General features: G+C 36.3%; 1 protein-coding gene across 1 annotated transcript in view; it reads left to right on the top strand.

Annotated features, from left to right (window-relative positions):
* Nucleotides 1–15,874, top strand: part of VPS35L (VPS35 endosomal protein sorting factor like) — a gene marked incomplete at both ends in the record, with an annotated part of 54,113 nt that overhangs the window by 17,000 nt on the left and 21,239 nt on the right. The window contains 13 exons of the mRNA XM_082006938.1: nucleotides 257–379; nucleotides 1,091–1,137; nucleotides 3,309–3,420; nucleotides 3,626–3,742; nucleotides 4,105–4,158; nucleotides 4,578–4,658; nucleotides 5,463–5,525; nucleotides 6,585–6,670; nucleotides 7,732–7,812; nucleotides 10,500–10,563; nucleotides 12,560–12,658; nucleotides 13,453–13,530; nucleotides 15,086–15,200. Coding sequence (XP_081863064.1) covers nucleotides 257–379; nucleotides 1,091–1,137; nucleotides 3,309–3,420; nucleotides 3,626–3,742; nucleotides 4,105–4,158; nucleotides 4,578–4,658; nucleotides 5,463–5,525; nucleotides 6,585–6,670; nucleotides 7,732–7,812; nucleotides 10,500–10,563; nucleotides 12,560–12,658; nucleotides 13,453–13,530; nucleotides 15,086–15,200 — 1,120 coding nt within the window. The remainder of the gene's footprint in view (nucleotides 1–256; nucleotides 380–1,090; nucleotides 1,138–3,308; nucleotides 3,421–3,625; nucleotides 3,743–4,104; nucleotides 4,159–4,577; nucleotides 4,659–5,462; nucleotides 5,526–6,584; nucleotides 6,671–7,731; nucleotides 7,813–10,499; nucleotides 10,564–12,559; nucleotides 12,659–13,452; nucleotides 13,531–15,085; nucleotides 15,201–15,874) is intronic.

The raw sequence follows: 15,874 nt of genomic DNA, 5'->3' as shown, positions 1-15,874 counted from the left end.
GTATGGTAAATTTTGCATACATCCTGATAATTTGAAACCGATCTATTTGGCATGTTTCCATACTTTAATAATACATGCTATGAGCTTGACATTTTTTCCCCAGCATGCAAGGAATACTTCAGAATATCTGTGTATCTTTGTGATCTTGTCTGTTGTCATTTCCATTCATACACAGACTTCATCCAGTTTCCAGTTTATCATAGCTCCTATTAAATACCTTTTTACAGTGACATGTTTTTGTCTTTTATTTCAACAGATTCATGGGGATACGGTTCAGAATCAGCTGGTGGTACAAAGTGTGGAGATTCCTTTGTATTTGACTCTATATTCTCCTGCTATAGACTGGATTTTACAGTGTATTGCATACCGTGCTCCTGAAGTAAGTAAGCCTGGTAATGCCTGATACTAAAGGAAATGTTGGGGTGAAGAGTTAATTTTGCCTATTAGAAAAACCACTCAGTCACTTTCACACTCATGTAAGTATTATGAAGAGCCTAGACACAACTGCCTGTTTATCTCTTCTATATGAGAAGAATATTCGTTTCCACAAAGCTCAAGGTAGACCACTTTAAATTCATAGGCAGTATTTCTATTTGTTTCTTGCTGTCCTTTAAGTACTTTAATCTTTATTTCCTGAATTCATTAGTTTCTTCTGTCATACAGATATAAAAATTATTTGAGTAAACTGTAGCTTTGTAATTGCTTAAAATAGTCAACAGGGTATTTTAATCTTGGTCAGTCTGCTTTGCATTCTATGGCAGAGAGTTGGTAATCTTCACCTCCTGCCAGAGGTAATTGACCTGGCTGGCAAATAGTAATTATTTTGAGAAATGGCATGGCTGAAGGGTTGCAAATTTGACTTCCATAAAATGGTGGTTTTGATTAAAATACCACTGTACCTATTCCAGTAGGTGTGTTTTATGTTATACTACACCACTGTTTTCTTGTGTTGTGAATACAGGATAAGACAATTATTGGAATGTATTGGGTAGGTAATTAAAACACCTTTTAGTAGACTTCACTACGGTAATTAAAGCTGAATTTATTTGCAGAGTCTCTACTCACTAATTTTAATAAGTAATTTTTCCAGGTTCTGCTTACTGAGATGATGGAGAGATGCAAAAAATTGGGGAACAAGTAAGTATTGCGTAACGTAGAAGTCTGTAATGAGTACCTATGAGTCCCTGTAACAAAATTCTCTCCGTTTTGAAAACACATTTTGGATGCATAGTATAGCTTTTGTTCTCCCAGGAGCTTATTAAGTCATGATTTTGAACATCTATTTTTCAGAGATTAATTTTAAAATATGGTAGATTACTTGTAGAGCAAAAGTTAAATTAATTTAACTTGGTTGCTGCATTTTGGCTCCTAAGCCGAAGTTTAGGACACATAACGTGTTCTCCATCAGCCATGTCTCTGATTCCTGGTTGTGCTTCATTTTTCTGTTTTCCTCCCCTTTCTTTCCCCTGTCCTCCACTGGCTACAGTCAGCCCATACGTGCATTTTGCAAGGGAGGTTGTAAAGCAGCTAACGCCCTTGGAAGATGGTAATATTTAGGTGACTGCCTTTTTCAGTATTAAAAGTAGTATCCGAAATGTCTGCTGGAAGTCTGTATGCATACAAATCACCTTCAGTGAGTAGTTCAGGAAGATGGTCTGAAGGTTTTGGATGTACTTTCTGAGCTGTGTGAATGCGATTTGGCCTGCTGATAAGCAAATCTCAGTTCCTTTTATTGGGTAGGTAGGCCGAGTTCTGTGAAAGTTTTCAGCTACCTGTTTTTTTCTGATGTGCTTTGCACAGTCCAATTCTGCAGTGGCCGAGGAACTAAAATATGTTAATCATGTAGACGAGGAATGCCAACATTAGCATTCTGTCACTGAGCTAAGGAGTGCAGGGAAAGTGCGTTTTTAAAAATGTGATGTGAACATGCTATTGTATCAAAATGTATAATATGGGTAAAAATAATCCACATACTGTGCTGTATTAATTATTTTGTATAGGTGTTGATTTGTTTTGTGGAACTTTATTTTTAAATTACCTTTTAGCATTTGTCATTGTAAGGATGGGCTAGGCGCCTCCTCTTTGTGCCTGTTTGCTCTTTGAAGGAAGGAGAGAATGTTGAGTTATAATGAGGGTTTTTTAAAGAAATGTTTTTGGGACATGTCTGTCTTTTATTGGAAAGTTGTATAATCCAGTTTAGATGATCTATAAAGCACAGTAGTTTTCTTTTAAAGTGAAGTTATGTGTTTTGATGTCTTCTTATGACTGTCAAAGTACTACAAAGCAAGAGGCATCAGTATATAAATCTTTAAATAATCTCAGTATGTTCCATGAACTACATTGCAACCACCTAAGTGAAAAGTGACAGCCTGCTGCTTTGTATTGCAAAGCATATACCTAGTGAGCTGGAAGTACATGTCTAATGATAAAATGCAAATTCCAGTCAAGTTGCGAAGGGACCACTAATGCTCAGGCAGAGACGCAGAGGATGCTGGGCTATTTTAAGCGCTCCATAGAATTTCCCTCAAGGTAATTGCCCTGTATTTAAACTGTCTGTTTCAGCCTAACGAAGGACACTGTTTTATGAGGCAGCTTCTGTGCTAACTCACGGCTGAGTTTGCCTAAAGGAATTGCCTTTTGAATAGTGCTAGGTTTTGTGTCTGACGTTTGCATCATAGTATCAGTAAACTAGGCTTTACATTAGCGCAGTGAGTTTGCTCTTCCATCGGTAACTTTGGCTTGATAGTAATACAAATACAGGTCTGAATGATTAGTCATAAATATCTAAATACGTCATTGCCAGTTACCGTATGATAATAACTGTTAGGATTAAAATAAATCCAATGTGGCTGCTAGAAATCTTACTTTTGTAATGCATATATATTTTAATTCAATGAGAAAAACCTCAATAGAGATTTGCCCTGCCAAAGTATACTTCTGAACTGTAGTTAAAAAGATAGAGTAAATTTCTAAATGTGTCTGCTACTTCTGGTTTACTTGATCTTTCTAGCAAACTTCTGGTAAAATGATGGCTTAAAAAAAACCTGTGTGGAGCAAGTATTCTACAGACTGGTGTACCTTTTCCTTATCTGATGGCTTAAATGTTTTCTTGTTTTGCTTATGCACTATTGCTCCTCATCAATGCAAGCTCAATTTGTGAGGGTTTTTTCTTCCTTATCCCCTTTTTTTAAATTTAGAATAGATGCTGGGCAGCTGTTAGCCTAAGAAGTTCAGATCAATGTAAAGGAAGGGACAACAAAAATTTAGTTGATGTTGAGCTGTGTTGACTTGTGTTATGTTCATTGTAGTGCTTTGCTGTTGAATTCAGTAATGTCAGCATTCAGAGCAGAGTTTATTGCTGCGAGATCTATGGACTTCATTGGCATGATTAAAGAGTGTGATGAATCTGGATTCCCAAAGGTAACTCTGTGTGTGTAATTTGTAACAATTCCTGTTCGTTGCCTGACAGAGTTCTTTATGCTCTTAGTTGCCTACATAACTTGCACGTCATTTAAATAAAAGGTGTTTTGTTCCAAAAAATCTTTCTGCACAGTGTACCTGCTAGAGCAGTGTTGGATGGACATGCATCTTCTGCTTTTAATTTAAAATTCTCATTAACTTGCAGCATCTCCTCTTTCGCTCCTTGGGACTAAACTTGGCATTGGCTGATCCTCCTGAAAATGATCGCCTTCAAATATTAAATGAAGCCTGGAAGGTTATAACAAAGCTGAAGAACCCACAGGTGAGTTACTGTCCATTTTGTTTCACTACAGATTCTGTGTTTAGGGCAAAATTGTAGCCAGTTGTTCAATAAGGATATGCTTAGCGTGACATGGTTTACTTTTTCTAGATGAACACAGTTGCCAAAAAATATGATACCTGGTAATATCTTATATGACCCCTGCTTTTCTGACTGCTACGTAAATGTAACTTAATTCTGCATAACATAATTCTATTTTTGAGGTTTGTCATTAGTGCTAGATCTTTAGGTCTACGTGAATCTACATAACTCATCAGGATTTAATTATTTTAAGTGTAATTTTTGCAAGTGTATTTCTCATAACCTCCTGTAAATATTGGTAATCATGACACATGTATTTCTAGGATTATATCAACTGTGCTGAAGTGTGGGTGGAGTATACATGCAGACATTTCAGGGTAGGTGAGAATTACTTTGTTTCTTTTGGAGGTTTTCTGATACAGACTAAGTGGCTGTATTTGCAGTTTGGTATTAAAAATGGAAAAGCTATGGCTATTCAATACAAGTGTGTAGGACTTCAGTAGCGAAGGAAAAAATGTATTTCATGAAAGATGAATAGGGACAAAAGATGCAGCTTTGAAGAAGCCTTTCTCACTCCCCAGCACTACATATTTCTTACCCTTTTATTTTAATGGCAGATAGAGCAGTTTAAGTAGGGATTTACTGGAGCTATGGCTAAAGTTCCTGGCTTGACTAGAGCTCTGCTGAAAGCTGATGCTTTGGCAAGTGGAAATAAATTATCCGGCTGGTTTTCAGTGACTTGATTTATGTGCCAATTTCATTACTGTATTTTGTAACCTCATTTTTTGCTACACAGAAGCGAGAGATCAATACAGTTTTGGCTGATGTGATCAAACACATGACTCCTGATCGAGCATTTGAAGATGCTTACCCACAGGTAAAGAATTTATTTTCCTAAATCTGTAAAAAACTGGTGTGCACTTTCTTAGATGAAATTCATTCTTAAACGTTACTGATGGCTCTTACCACAAAATAATTATTTTTAAACACTGGCTATGATTTGGGAAACCTTTTGGAACAGTGTAATGCTGTGATTCGTTCCTCCCTTTTTCCCTGCGCATCAATCTTTCAGTTCAGAAGTAGCAATATCTAACTGCTCCTTCAGCAGTGGTGTTCTGCTGAAGAACATTAGCAATCATGACAGACTGTTTAAACAGAAGTAAACCATAAAATAATCCATCTCTACTTGGTGTTGTTAAGGCTTCAGTGAATTACCATGTCCAGTTCTTGAGATTGTATGCCAGGTGAGATATGGATTAATTGAAGAGGTTCTAGAAGAAGGTTTTTGTGGTTACTTAGAGGGTAGATAAAGTTCCTACAAAAGAAGATTTAACAAACTGGTTTTGTTTTTTGGTTTGTTTGTTTATTTGTTAGGGTTTTTTAGCCTAGAGAGCTGGAGGACATGCAGACTATAAATGGGAAAAATCTGCCTAACTATAAAAAGTAAAGAACAAATAAGGCCTGGGCAGGCTGGTCAGCCTCTATTCGTATGAGTTCTGAAGAGCATGTTGGAAAAACATCTGTTAGGAACAGCATAGCTGTAGCTGATCCTGAAAAAAATCCAACCCAGTTCTGTATGAATAACTGGGGAAGAATAACCTCTGGTCTGCATAGTCTTAATTTAACTTGTATTACAATAATTTTCCCCCTTTTTTCTTTTTTTTTTTTTTTCCCCTTTTAGCTGCAGTCAATTATTCAGAAAGTTATTACCTATATCTATGACTTCTCTCTGCTTTTTTCAGTGGTAAGTGATACTCTGTTTAATACATTTTTGGAAGAAATATTTTGCACTGTTTCTGCAAGAGAATTTACCTGACTTGGATATTACATTGTTTGCAGGCTTACATAATGAGAGGACTTTTTAGTAAGTAGATAAGTGCAGAAACGTTTTGGAAGATCTCTGCTGCTTACTACTTAAATATTCATTATTCTAGTTCCAATTTTCTATATATTTTTTTTTTCTCCTTAGGCTGTTAGATCTCTAAGTTTGTTACTATGGCATAAGTGACAATCAATGGAAGATAAAATACCATTTATTTCTGTGTGGGTTCATATAATTGTTGATAGCTGTTTCTATGTTATGATATATATTTAACATGATCTGTTATAGGGCTTAAGTTTGGCATTGAAACAAGGTGAAGCTTAGAGATGTCAGACTGTATATGAGGTAGAGAAAGAGGAACAAAGACAGCGTGGTGTCAAAGTACTGAAACCAGTTGAAGAGTAAAATTCAAGACTGACCCTGTGGATTTGGAGTGAAGTCTTGTTCACAGATTGCTCAGATAATTCTGAAAAACTTACCCTTGCTGTATTCTTGAGATGCTACAGAAACTAAGTATTTTAGTATCCTAACAATCTAAACCCTTATTTTTGACGAAAACATGAATGTCTTGGACCTTCATAATTTGCCCTGGATACATGCAAAATAGTTGCTGACATGTGGCTTGTTGTCATTGTTTTTAATATCCTACCTTTTGTTCCCATAAATGTCTGAATGTGGTGTGATCTTAAGCTGTTGCAAGCACATATTGCTTTTAAAAAAATTGGAACATTTGATTCAAACAGTCCTGTTTTGTGTTTTATTCTGTATCTCTGCAATCACTAAATTGATAGACCTTTCAGCCATTGGTGCTTTTCCATTTGTTCCACTCTTTCACCCTTCAAGATTAATTACTGTCTTCAAAAAAGAGTAAAATGATTTTAACTAAAACAGCTATGATCGTAACCTATCAAAAATTTTATTGTTTTAATGTGTTGTTTGTAAAAAACCTAATTTTACTTGTTTATGTATTTGTACTTTCAGGAGAAATTCTTGCCATTTCTGGATATGTTCCAGAAGGAAAGTGTGAGAGTGGAGGTTTGCAAGTGCATTATGGAATCTTTTATTAAGTAAGTGGAGAATGTTGAGATTAAATGCACTCTGGAGGGTCTGGGGAATGTATTGAAAGATTGCTAGGGAAGATGAGTCAGTATATAGGCCACTTAGCTTGTGAAGGTGTTCCAGGCTATGGGGAAAAACAAAGGAAAATATGTCAATTTTGTTAATCTATTGATTGACTGTTTAACTGTTTACAAAGAAAGCTGAAATTTAGGTAGTCATATTGATGATGACTTGCTGTGGATTAACAGAGTAGTTGTTCTCTGAGCTTTTTTTAAATTTGTGTTGCTTTAGTTGGTTTATGAAATTTATTTCGTGTTCCAGCTGATGTGACAACACAGAACTGTTACTTTGGTATAATGGAGGAAACGAAACAGTCTCTTGTTACAAGGTGTATTATGTAGAAAAATGGGTATTTCCACAGTTGAAAATGAGCTTAGAAGATGAGGCTTCATCTTCAAATATTGTAAAAGTCAAACAGTCCTTTTCAAATTATTAACACGTTCCTTGAAACATTTTTTTTCATTTTTCACCTTTCCTTCAGGTATTTATATACACTGCTAAGCCCCTCCAAGCCTTCTTGTCTCTGGGCTAAACAGTCCCAGCTCTCTTGGCCTTTGCTCATACGAGATGTCGCAGCCCCTTAATCATCTTAGTGGTGCTCCACTGCACATGTGCCTCTGTACCCAAACGTGACGTTTATCCTTCCTGTCTGTCCATCAATAGCTGAGAAACTATATTACTTCTTGGTAGATGTAGGATTGCTTTGTTTTGATGTTCTTTGGTTGCCTCAGTGTATCACATGTCTAGCTGCTTGTGCCCCTTAAGGAGTCAGGTTCTGTGGCTTGGCAGTAAAGCTGTGTGTATTAAGATAATTTTCTTGACTGGCATTTACTGGAATTTTAGATCTATTAGCCATGTGATCTGTTGGTTAAAAAATGAATGTAAAGCTTCTGTATTGTCATGCGACGCTGATGATTTGACTTACGGATTAAATCAGTGTTTTTCTATTCAGTGTTTTTCATTTTAAGTGCACAGGATTTTTCATCGCTTTTTCTAAAACATTTTATAGGCATCAGCAGGAATCTACGAAGGATCCTGTTATACTCAATGCTCTTCTGCATATCTGCAAGACGATGCATGATTCTGTGAAGTAAGATTAACTTTACTTATAACTATCATTTATGCAAAGTTTGGCGGCTTGGTGTACAGTTTCACATTTTTGAGGCTGTTTGTTTCATGGTGGATTAAGACATTAATCCAATTAGTGGTGAGGGAAGAGCTGTGCAGTGAAGTGGCAGCATGTATCATTTCCTCTTTAATTGCTACTTTATTCTGATACTGAAGCAGAATTTCGAAAGGAAAGTAGCAGTGGTTTTGTAGAGTTTTCTAGTGAAGCCGAGACACTAAACAATCCAACCTTTTAAAAGTATTAAAAATATGTAATCTTTGAGGTATAGTGAATAATAAAACTATTTTTGAGTTTTAAGTGAATATGTAGTCGTTAAAGCACAGATTGCCATACTCAATTATACCTTTTTATGGGCCATTTCTTTCAGCTGTTACAAAGGGGTGTGAAGTCTTCAAATGGACACCTGAAAGATCTCTAGGAACTTGGTTAGGGGAAGCTAGAACAGAGGAGCAGCTCTTGAACAGTCTATGTCTTTCCCCTGAATCCTCCTCTTCTTTTTTTCCCTTTGACTTTGAGTGCTGAGGTTGTTAGGGATCCTGTGTGCCCTGTTGCACCCTCGCTGTTTGAATAGCTGTTGTGTATCGGTCAGGACATTTTTTCTTTTCTGTGCCAACGCCTTCTGATGTGCCAGGTTCTCAGCAGTTATGACTTGACAGTCTACCTGTAATTTCTGTTAATATTTGTTTTAAACTGATTTATGAACAGGAAAAAAGGGGTTTTGTGTGCCCAACTTGTACAATGACAATTTTCTTTCCGTTTTTGTAAAGTGTCTTAGAGTACTGGCCAGATACTTGTAAATGAAGCTTCCATCACATTCAGTTGTGCAATATGGAAAACAGTTGTGGTTTGTAGGTGACTTGCAAAAATCACACAGAAATCTCTGTGATTGAAAATAAAGCCAGAATCGCAACGCTTGCAACTTTTAGATCTTAAGAGTAAAAATCTCCTTTTTTTCTTCTGGTGTTGGTTGAGTGTAATTGTAAGGGCACAGTTTCTTTTGGCACTCTGAGCCCGGAACCTCATAGTATGGCAGACGCTGTAAAGGAACTTGTAACTTTCTCAGCCTTGATACGCCATGAATGCAAGATTTATTGCCAATAAAGAAGTCAGATTTGGCATGTAATTCCAATTTATACCAGCTAGAGTGCTTTATTTTGGGATAGAGCGCCTTATTTGGCTGTATGTTGCACTAAAACCCACTTCAACCTTTAAATGGAACAATACATTGACGCTAAAACAGCTTATTAAAAAAAATTAAGCAGTATATGGTGATCCATATTTGATACTTCCTCTGATGTTTTGCCAAAACAATTTTGATAGTTTACTGGGATCCTTAAAGTGGCTTATGCCAGCTTTTTTTTTAGCTGAAGTAAGATGGTGTGGCTCGTTACCTCGGTTCTGTTGTATCGTCTCTTACTGGCAGATCATTATACAGTCTAACTATCTTAAAGTAACTCCTGCATCTGTTTTTACATCCTAGTTCAGGAAACTCCAGACCCATTGTGTAGGGCTCGCTGACCCCCGTAACAGCTGTTGGAGGATAACAGCCTTTAGACTGGTAGGGGTCTGATTCAGAATTGAACTGGAAACCTATAACTGACCCGGAGATCTCATTACAAGTCTTCTGAGCCTTTCAGAGCCCATCGGTTGACTCTTTTGATTGGCAATGCACTAATGAGCTAATCATGCTGAGATTTTCTTTCCTCCTTTACTGAATTTATATAAGAAAACTATTGTTCTTGTCCCATCTGGTGTCTGAGCTGGCAAATTGGTAACTGATATACTAAAGGTCAAAGCTGCAGACAAGTATATAATAGTAAGAGGATTAAACAGGATTAGTTAATTGCAATTTAACTTTTTGTTCATCCATTTTCACTGAAACAGATTTAACTTAATGGATTTTTGTGTGATGTAAGTTTGTTTCAAATCAGATTTGGACTCTTGCTGTAGAATAGGTATCTGTGATAATCTTGGGAAAAAAACCCCTCTTTTTACATATCAGATTAGTTCAGTTCTTACTAAAACATGAAAAAGGCAGCACTGTAACAAGGTTGTGTTAATTATTTTTTAAATTCTGTGTCAGGGTTAGTAAAAAAAACAAAAAACACCTAACCAAAAAAAGCAAACAAAACAATAAATGAATGTTGTTTCTAAAATAAATACATTAACTATTACATAATGCTAGTTGTAGTGTATTTTTAAAACTTTTCCCCTTAAATAGGATACCTTTATTCTAAAAATAGATTTACTAATTTCTTCAGGTTTTTATAATCAGTTCCTACTCAAGTTCTCATGTTGTAACACAAGACTGAAGCTATTTGCTTGCTGCGGTAAAGAACGTTAGCTTAGCTTCCTTCTCCTCATGCCAGTTCTGAGTTTCTGTAAAATCTAAAGACACTCTTAGTAATCTTTACGTTTGTTTTTTTTAAATTTGGAATTTAGTTTGGTGCATGATTGACTTGGTGATATTCATATTAAAATTAGTGTTACTGCTTTAAAGCTAAAGTCATGAATTTAGTGGTCTTAGAGTGCAATAAATATTTTATATGGACATAACGTTATATAAATTAGTATGTATCATTTCAGCCTTTACAGATAAATAATATAAGCAATATTCAAACATTTACCATATAAATTTTCTCTTTTAGTGCACTAACACTTGAGGATGAGAAAAGAATGTTAGCAGCTTTGATAAATGGATTCATAAAAATGGTGAGTGACAATTGTGTACAACTACTGGGGTGTACCTTAGAGCTTGGATTTTCATCAGATCCCCATGAGAAACAGGTGCCTGTGTAGCTGAGTCTGACGTGCTTAAGACTGTTGAAAACCCCAACTGGTATATTTTAGTGAAATAAGTATGATTGTGTCAAAAGAAATCTTGTACAGCGTTGAAGCTCATGTGGTGCAATACGAGAGTTTAAAGTGCATGTGCTGTTTATTTAATTAAATGTTCTTCAAGCTTTTTAAATCTCATGGGAAACGTGGTAAGTATTTAAAAGTTAAACAGCAATTAAAGTCTTGCCTATGATAGCATCGGAGAGGTCACTGATTCGTGTGAAAGAAGTTCCACTACCCAGCTCTAACTGGAACCAATACCAGCTTTAAAAAACACAAAATAAATATAACTTACATGTTATTCTTATCTCTGTTTATTTTAATTTCCAAAGAAGATAATTTGTATCATCAAATTAGTAGTACCACAAAAACTCCAGTTCTTTTGTCTTGAAATTAGTTTTTAACACTTCCTTCTCTCTTACCCCAGTAAAACCTTTTGTTCTTGTCTGTTGTGTTTGAGATGTCAGATTGTTTTAGGGAAATGTTCTCAAGCTTTTTTTATTCTCTAACCAGATACTCTCAATGCTTGGCTTTTCTTTCACATAGAGCTGACAGGCTTTGTCTCTGTTTGTCCTCTTTGTTCTTTGCAATTCTATGAATTTATCTCTAGATGGTTGCTTTCTCTTCAGCTATAATGATTCGCTATTTAATATGTTTTTAATATAATTTTGCTTTATATGCAGTATAATATTGTATAATTTCCTTAGGAGGATTTCCCACATTGAATAATACTGAATGTGACTTTATAGTCTTGGTTTAGGGGGAAAAAAATCCCATAGCAGCAAAATGTCTAGTTACAAATTTTAAACCAGGACACATTAAGATGTGGAGGGAAAGGCAGTTGTAACAATCATCCTTACAGTCAGGCTTTTTAGTGGAAAAATGTATATTTTTAGAGAAGATTTCTTGTGACTAGGAATTGCACAAATAGAGGAAAGGCAAAGACAGTTGTCTGTAAGATAAGAAGCAATACTTTGTTTTCTGGTGTGGTTCCTTTGTTCTTCCACTGTATGGATTAAATGTAATTTTTTTTTTTTTTAATTCTATAAAAACTTCTTTTGCATGTGGCTTGAGAACTAATAACTAAGGCAACCTTTACTTCTATTAGAAAAAAATTCCATTTGAATACTTAGATGTAGACTGCCTGGAGACTCTTTCTCTAGCTAGGCTTTTAATTGACAGCTGAGGCACTCCAGCTGACAGCATTTGTTTGTTTGAAATCTGGAGGGTTGGAAGTAGGATGTTCTCAAACAACGGTTGGTTTTGACTTCTTTTCTTTCCTGCCAGCATGCAAGGTTGCAGGCTCTTGCCATACTCTATATGCATATATTTGTTAACCAAACCCGAGGGAAACCTGCTTTTCTTACTGGTGTATCTAGTTAGCAAGATGCTAATTTCTCTTGGAGGCCTTTTAGCACCTAGATATTACAGGAATCTGAATATGGATTCAGTGACCGATTTCTATTTTTCTGTTTTTTTCTTTTTTTTTTTTTTAAGTTCATACTATACCAAGCCTTTGTCCCTGTTCTGTAGAGAATCAAGAGTTCTGCTAGTTTTGAAAACACTTCACAAATCTAGGATTTAAATTTTGTTTTCTTGATAAATACTTGATCTGTAAAGTAGAAGATCATGTGGAGTATGGACAAAAAAAACCCCAGCAAAACTTTCAAGTTTCCCTGAAGGTTAAGTGTTGGAAAACAGACCATTAAAAGGACAGAGAATCTCCAGGTGCTATTTTGTTAACGGTGGGGCTTTTTCTTACCAATATCTCGGGATTTTGACTTTGGAATACCTGTGGTTTATCTGCATGCATCTCAAAGTTAATGGTCTACAATGTTAAAATCTAGGGGGGGCGGTTTGTTTTTTATAGGTTTCGTTTGGCCGTGACTTTGAACAACAGCTGAGTTTCTATGTTGAAGCCAGGTCAATGTTTTGCAATCTGGAGCCTGTTCTAGTCCAGTTGATTCATGTAAGCTACAGTTTATCTACATTATCTTAATAAGTGGGGGTATATTTGCAGTTCTCCCATTCCCTGCCCACATTATTGATCTATGTCAAAATAAATGTGAAGCCTTTTTATCAGGTGTTGTTAAAGTAGGCTTCTCTCATCTCTCATTTTAGCACCCCAGCCTCTCTGAAGTTATTTATTGACAGGTATACATGATATCATTGCAACAAAGAAAACTGGCTATCTTGCAAGGGATTTCATGTCTCATAAAGAAATGGCACTTTTCTGCATTCAGAATTTGGGTTCTCTCTTCTATAATCCTCCATCTAGGAGAGATTAGGCTGATATAGGCAGGGTCCTGCTGTGATTGGAGAGGTTAATCTCTTCTGTGTTGAGTCACATGTCAGGTGAGCATTAGCTGCATCTGATTCCTTTGCAACATTATATCTTCTCTTAAATCCTTTTATTATATTGTTTTTGTTTTTTTTTAATAAGTGCATTAGCTAGAAATCATGATTTTTATGCCAGGAAGGAGGTGATGACAGCACTATAGCTGGGAAGCAAGGGATGATTTAAAGCCTTGAATGTATCAACAAGTCTACCTTCACAAACCTTCAGAATCATATTTGCTTTAAGGAACAGTCACTAAAATTCTCCAAGTAAAAACTAAACAGTACAGTGAGGGTATACCATATTGGGGTCCCTTTTGACAGTTTCTGTTCCCTAAATGCATGCAGTAAAACATGCAGTTTGTTATTTGCTGCTGACCTAATAAATCTGTGCATTTTTCTTAATGATTTGGTTTTTATGTGTAGTCTGTGAACCAACTAGCAATGGAAACAAGAAAGGTGATGAAAGGAAATCATTCCAGAAAGACTGCTGCGTTTGTCAGGGTAGGTCTAACGCTAATAAACTTTGAGCCTGCCTTCTAAGCAGAGAATAGGATCTGCTGCCACCAAAGTTTATAGTATTTGCAGAACCAATATGTTAATATTTTTTGAAACTGTTTGTAGTCTCATTTTCTCTTGTTACCATTGATCTTTGAGAACTGGGGTTGTTTAGTCTGGAGAAGAGGAGACTGAGGGGAAATCTCATCGCTCTCTACAACTACCTCAAAGGGGGTTGTGGTGAGGTGGGTGTTGGTCTCTTCTCCCAAGGAACTAGTGATAGAACGAGAGGCAACGGCCTCAAGTTGCACCAGGGGAGGTTTAGATTGGATATTAGGAAAAATTTCTTTACAAAGAGAGTGGTCAAACACTGCCCAGGGAGGTGGTGGAGTCGCCATCACTGGAGGCATTCAACAAACATGTGGACGTGGCACTTAGGATATGGTTTAGCGGGGTTGGTGGTGTCAGGTTGACAGTTAGACTTGATGATTTTGAAGGTCTTTTCCAACCTCAATGATTCTGTGATCTTTACTCTCTAAAGCCAAATGCTGGCATTTAAGGAAAAAAATGACCCAAAGCATGTAATGGCAGCTTTGTGTTAAAAAAGAGCAAGAAGATCGACTTCCTCTCTAAAGGAAGGTTTGTTGGAGAGGTGTCTGTTGTGAATTTGAAAAGCTGAGCTTTCTAGAATTATATTTGAAATAAAATACTTTATTTCGAAGTAACTCAATCCCAGAGAGAATGGGAGATAGAGGGAGAAGAATGTTTTTAAACTTCTGTGTCATAATATCAGTGTTAATATGCTGAAATCAGTATTTGAATTTCAAGTAAAGTGCTGCTTTCGGCTTTAGTGCCTCTGGGTCTATATAGATATGGTCAAATGAGCTTTGAACTATGCACAGGCTATGCAAGTTGCTTCTGTTCCTCACTTCTCACCTGAAACATAGCAACTAAGATGTCTTCATCTTCATGTGTTGTGAAGGTGTTTGCATATGCTGCCGTTAGTTAATGGGTTTTTGTTCACGGCACCTGTGCACAGTGTCCTGGACAAAGGATAGCTGGGGTCACCCTGGCCAACTTCTGCAAGCCTGGGAGCCGCTCACTCCATCTAGGTGTTTGGGTTCCTCCAGTAGGCCTAAAGCTGCAGCTAGATCTGCCTCCTCCCAAATATACACAATGCCCCTGCTTTGACCAGTTTGACAGATGGATTTTCCCTGAGGACCAGTAGTCTCTTCTAGTTAGATTTTGGTTGTGACCTGCAAGCTGGTTACCTGAGGAGAGAGGAACTCTTTGAGCTCGAGTCATAGAGTAAGGTTTGAGCTAATGTAATAATAATAACAATAATAAATAATAAATATTGTTATAATTCTTGAAAAAATAATGAGAAATTTGAAGTTGCTGATTTTCGACTTCATATAATACTTGCTTTTTATTGAAAGTCTTTTCCAAAACTGATTTACAGATTTTTGATTCCTAGTTGTGTATAAAATCAGTAATGATAGCTATAACTCTGAGTTATGAATTTTCTTCAGTTTCTTTTTTTTTTTTATATTTGCTTTAGGCTTGTGTTGCCTTCTGCTTCATTACAATTCCATCTTTGAGCAGTATCTTCACACGTCTTAATCTGTATCTACACTCCGGACAGGTTGCTCTGGCAAATCAGTGCCTTTCACAAGGTAAGGCACGAATTTGTCTACTTAAAGGTTCTCTTATTTCAGGAATATTTCTAGCTGTGAATAGTAACTTGATTGAAATTATGTGTCATGTATTTATGATGTAATTAAAATGCAGCCCTGTTTCAAGCACTGTTACAGTGAAAACTTTGCATATTAAAGCAACTCTTCAATTCTAACACTAATTCTGTGATCTGAATAACCAAGACAGCTGACTCTAGTTGACATAGTCATGGCTGTGAGGTAGGTTGTCCTAAATTACTTGGAAATTATGGAAAGCATGGAATGTTTTTCTTCTGCATAATTATGCAAACACTCTAATCACAAATGATGTGCTTTATTATAACTGTGGAAGAAGAAACTAGTTCATCTCTGTAGTAGTTCACAGGCTGACAAAATCCTGCAACGAGCTGGAAAAGAACTAAAACTTATGTCACTATTTAATATGATCTTGTTCCCGTTCATATCACAAATGGAAGATGGTTACCTATTCTGAAAGTCTCCTCAGACTTTTAACTGTTTGCAGTGTGTTTCTCTTCCTTTTTAAAGTGATGACATTCTACTTTGTTTTGCAGTTTTAATATTGGCTTTAAGTGTCTGCTTTCCAATGGCAAATGCTTTTCCTTTACATGTTTTCAGTGTAGCTATGAGAGTAATAAATTGGATTACTTTGCAAC

The sequence above is a fragment of the Phaethon aethereus genome (genome assembly GCF_964289735.1).
Source record: "Phaethon aethereus genome assembly, chromosome: 15".
NCBI classification, from domain to species: domain Eukaryota; kingdom Metazoa; phylum Chordata; class Aves; order Phaethontiformes; family Phaethontidae; genus Phaethon; species Phaethon aethereus.
This window is presented reverse-complemented; position numbering and strand designations above follow the sequence as displayed.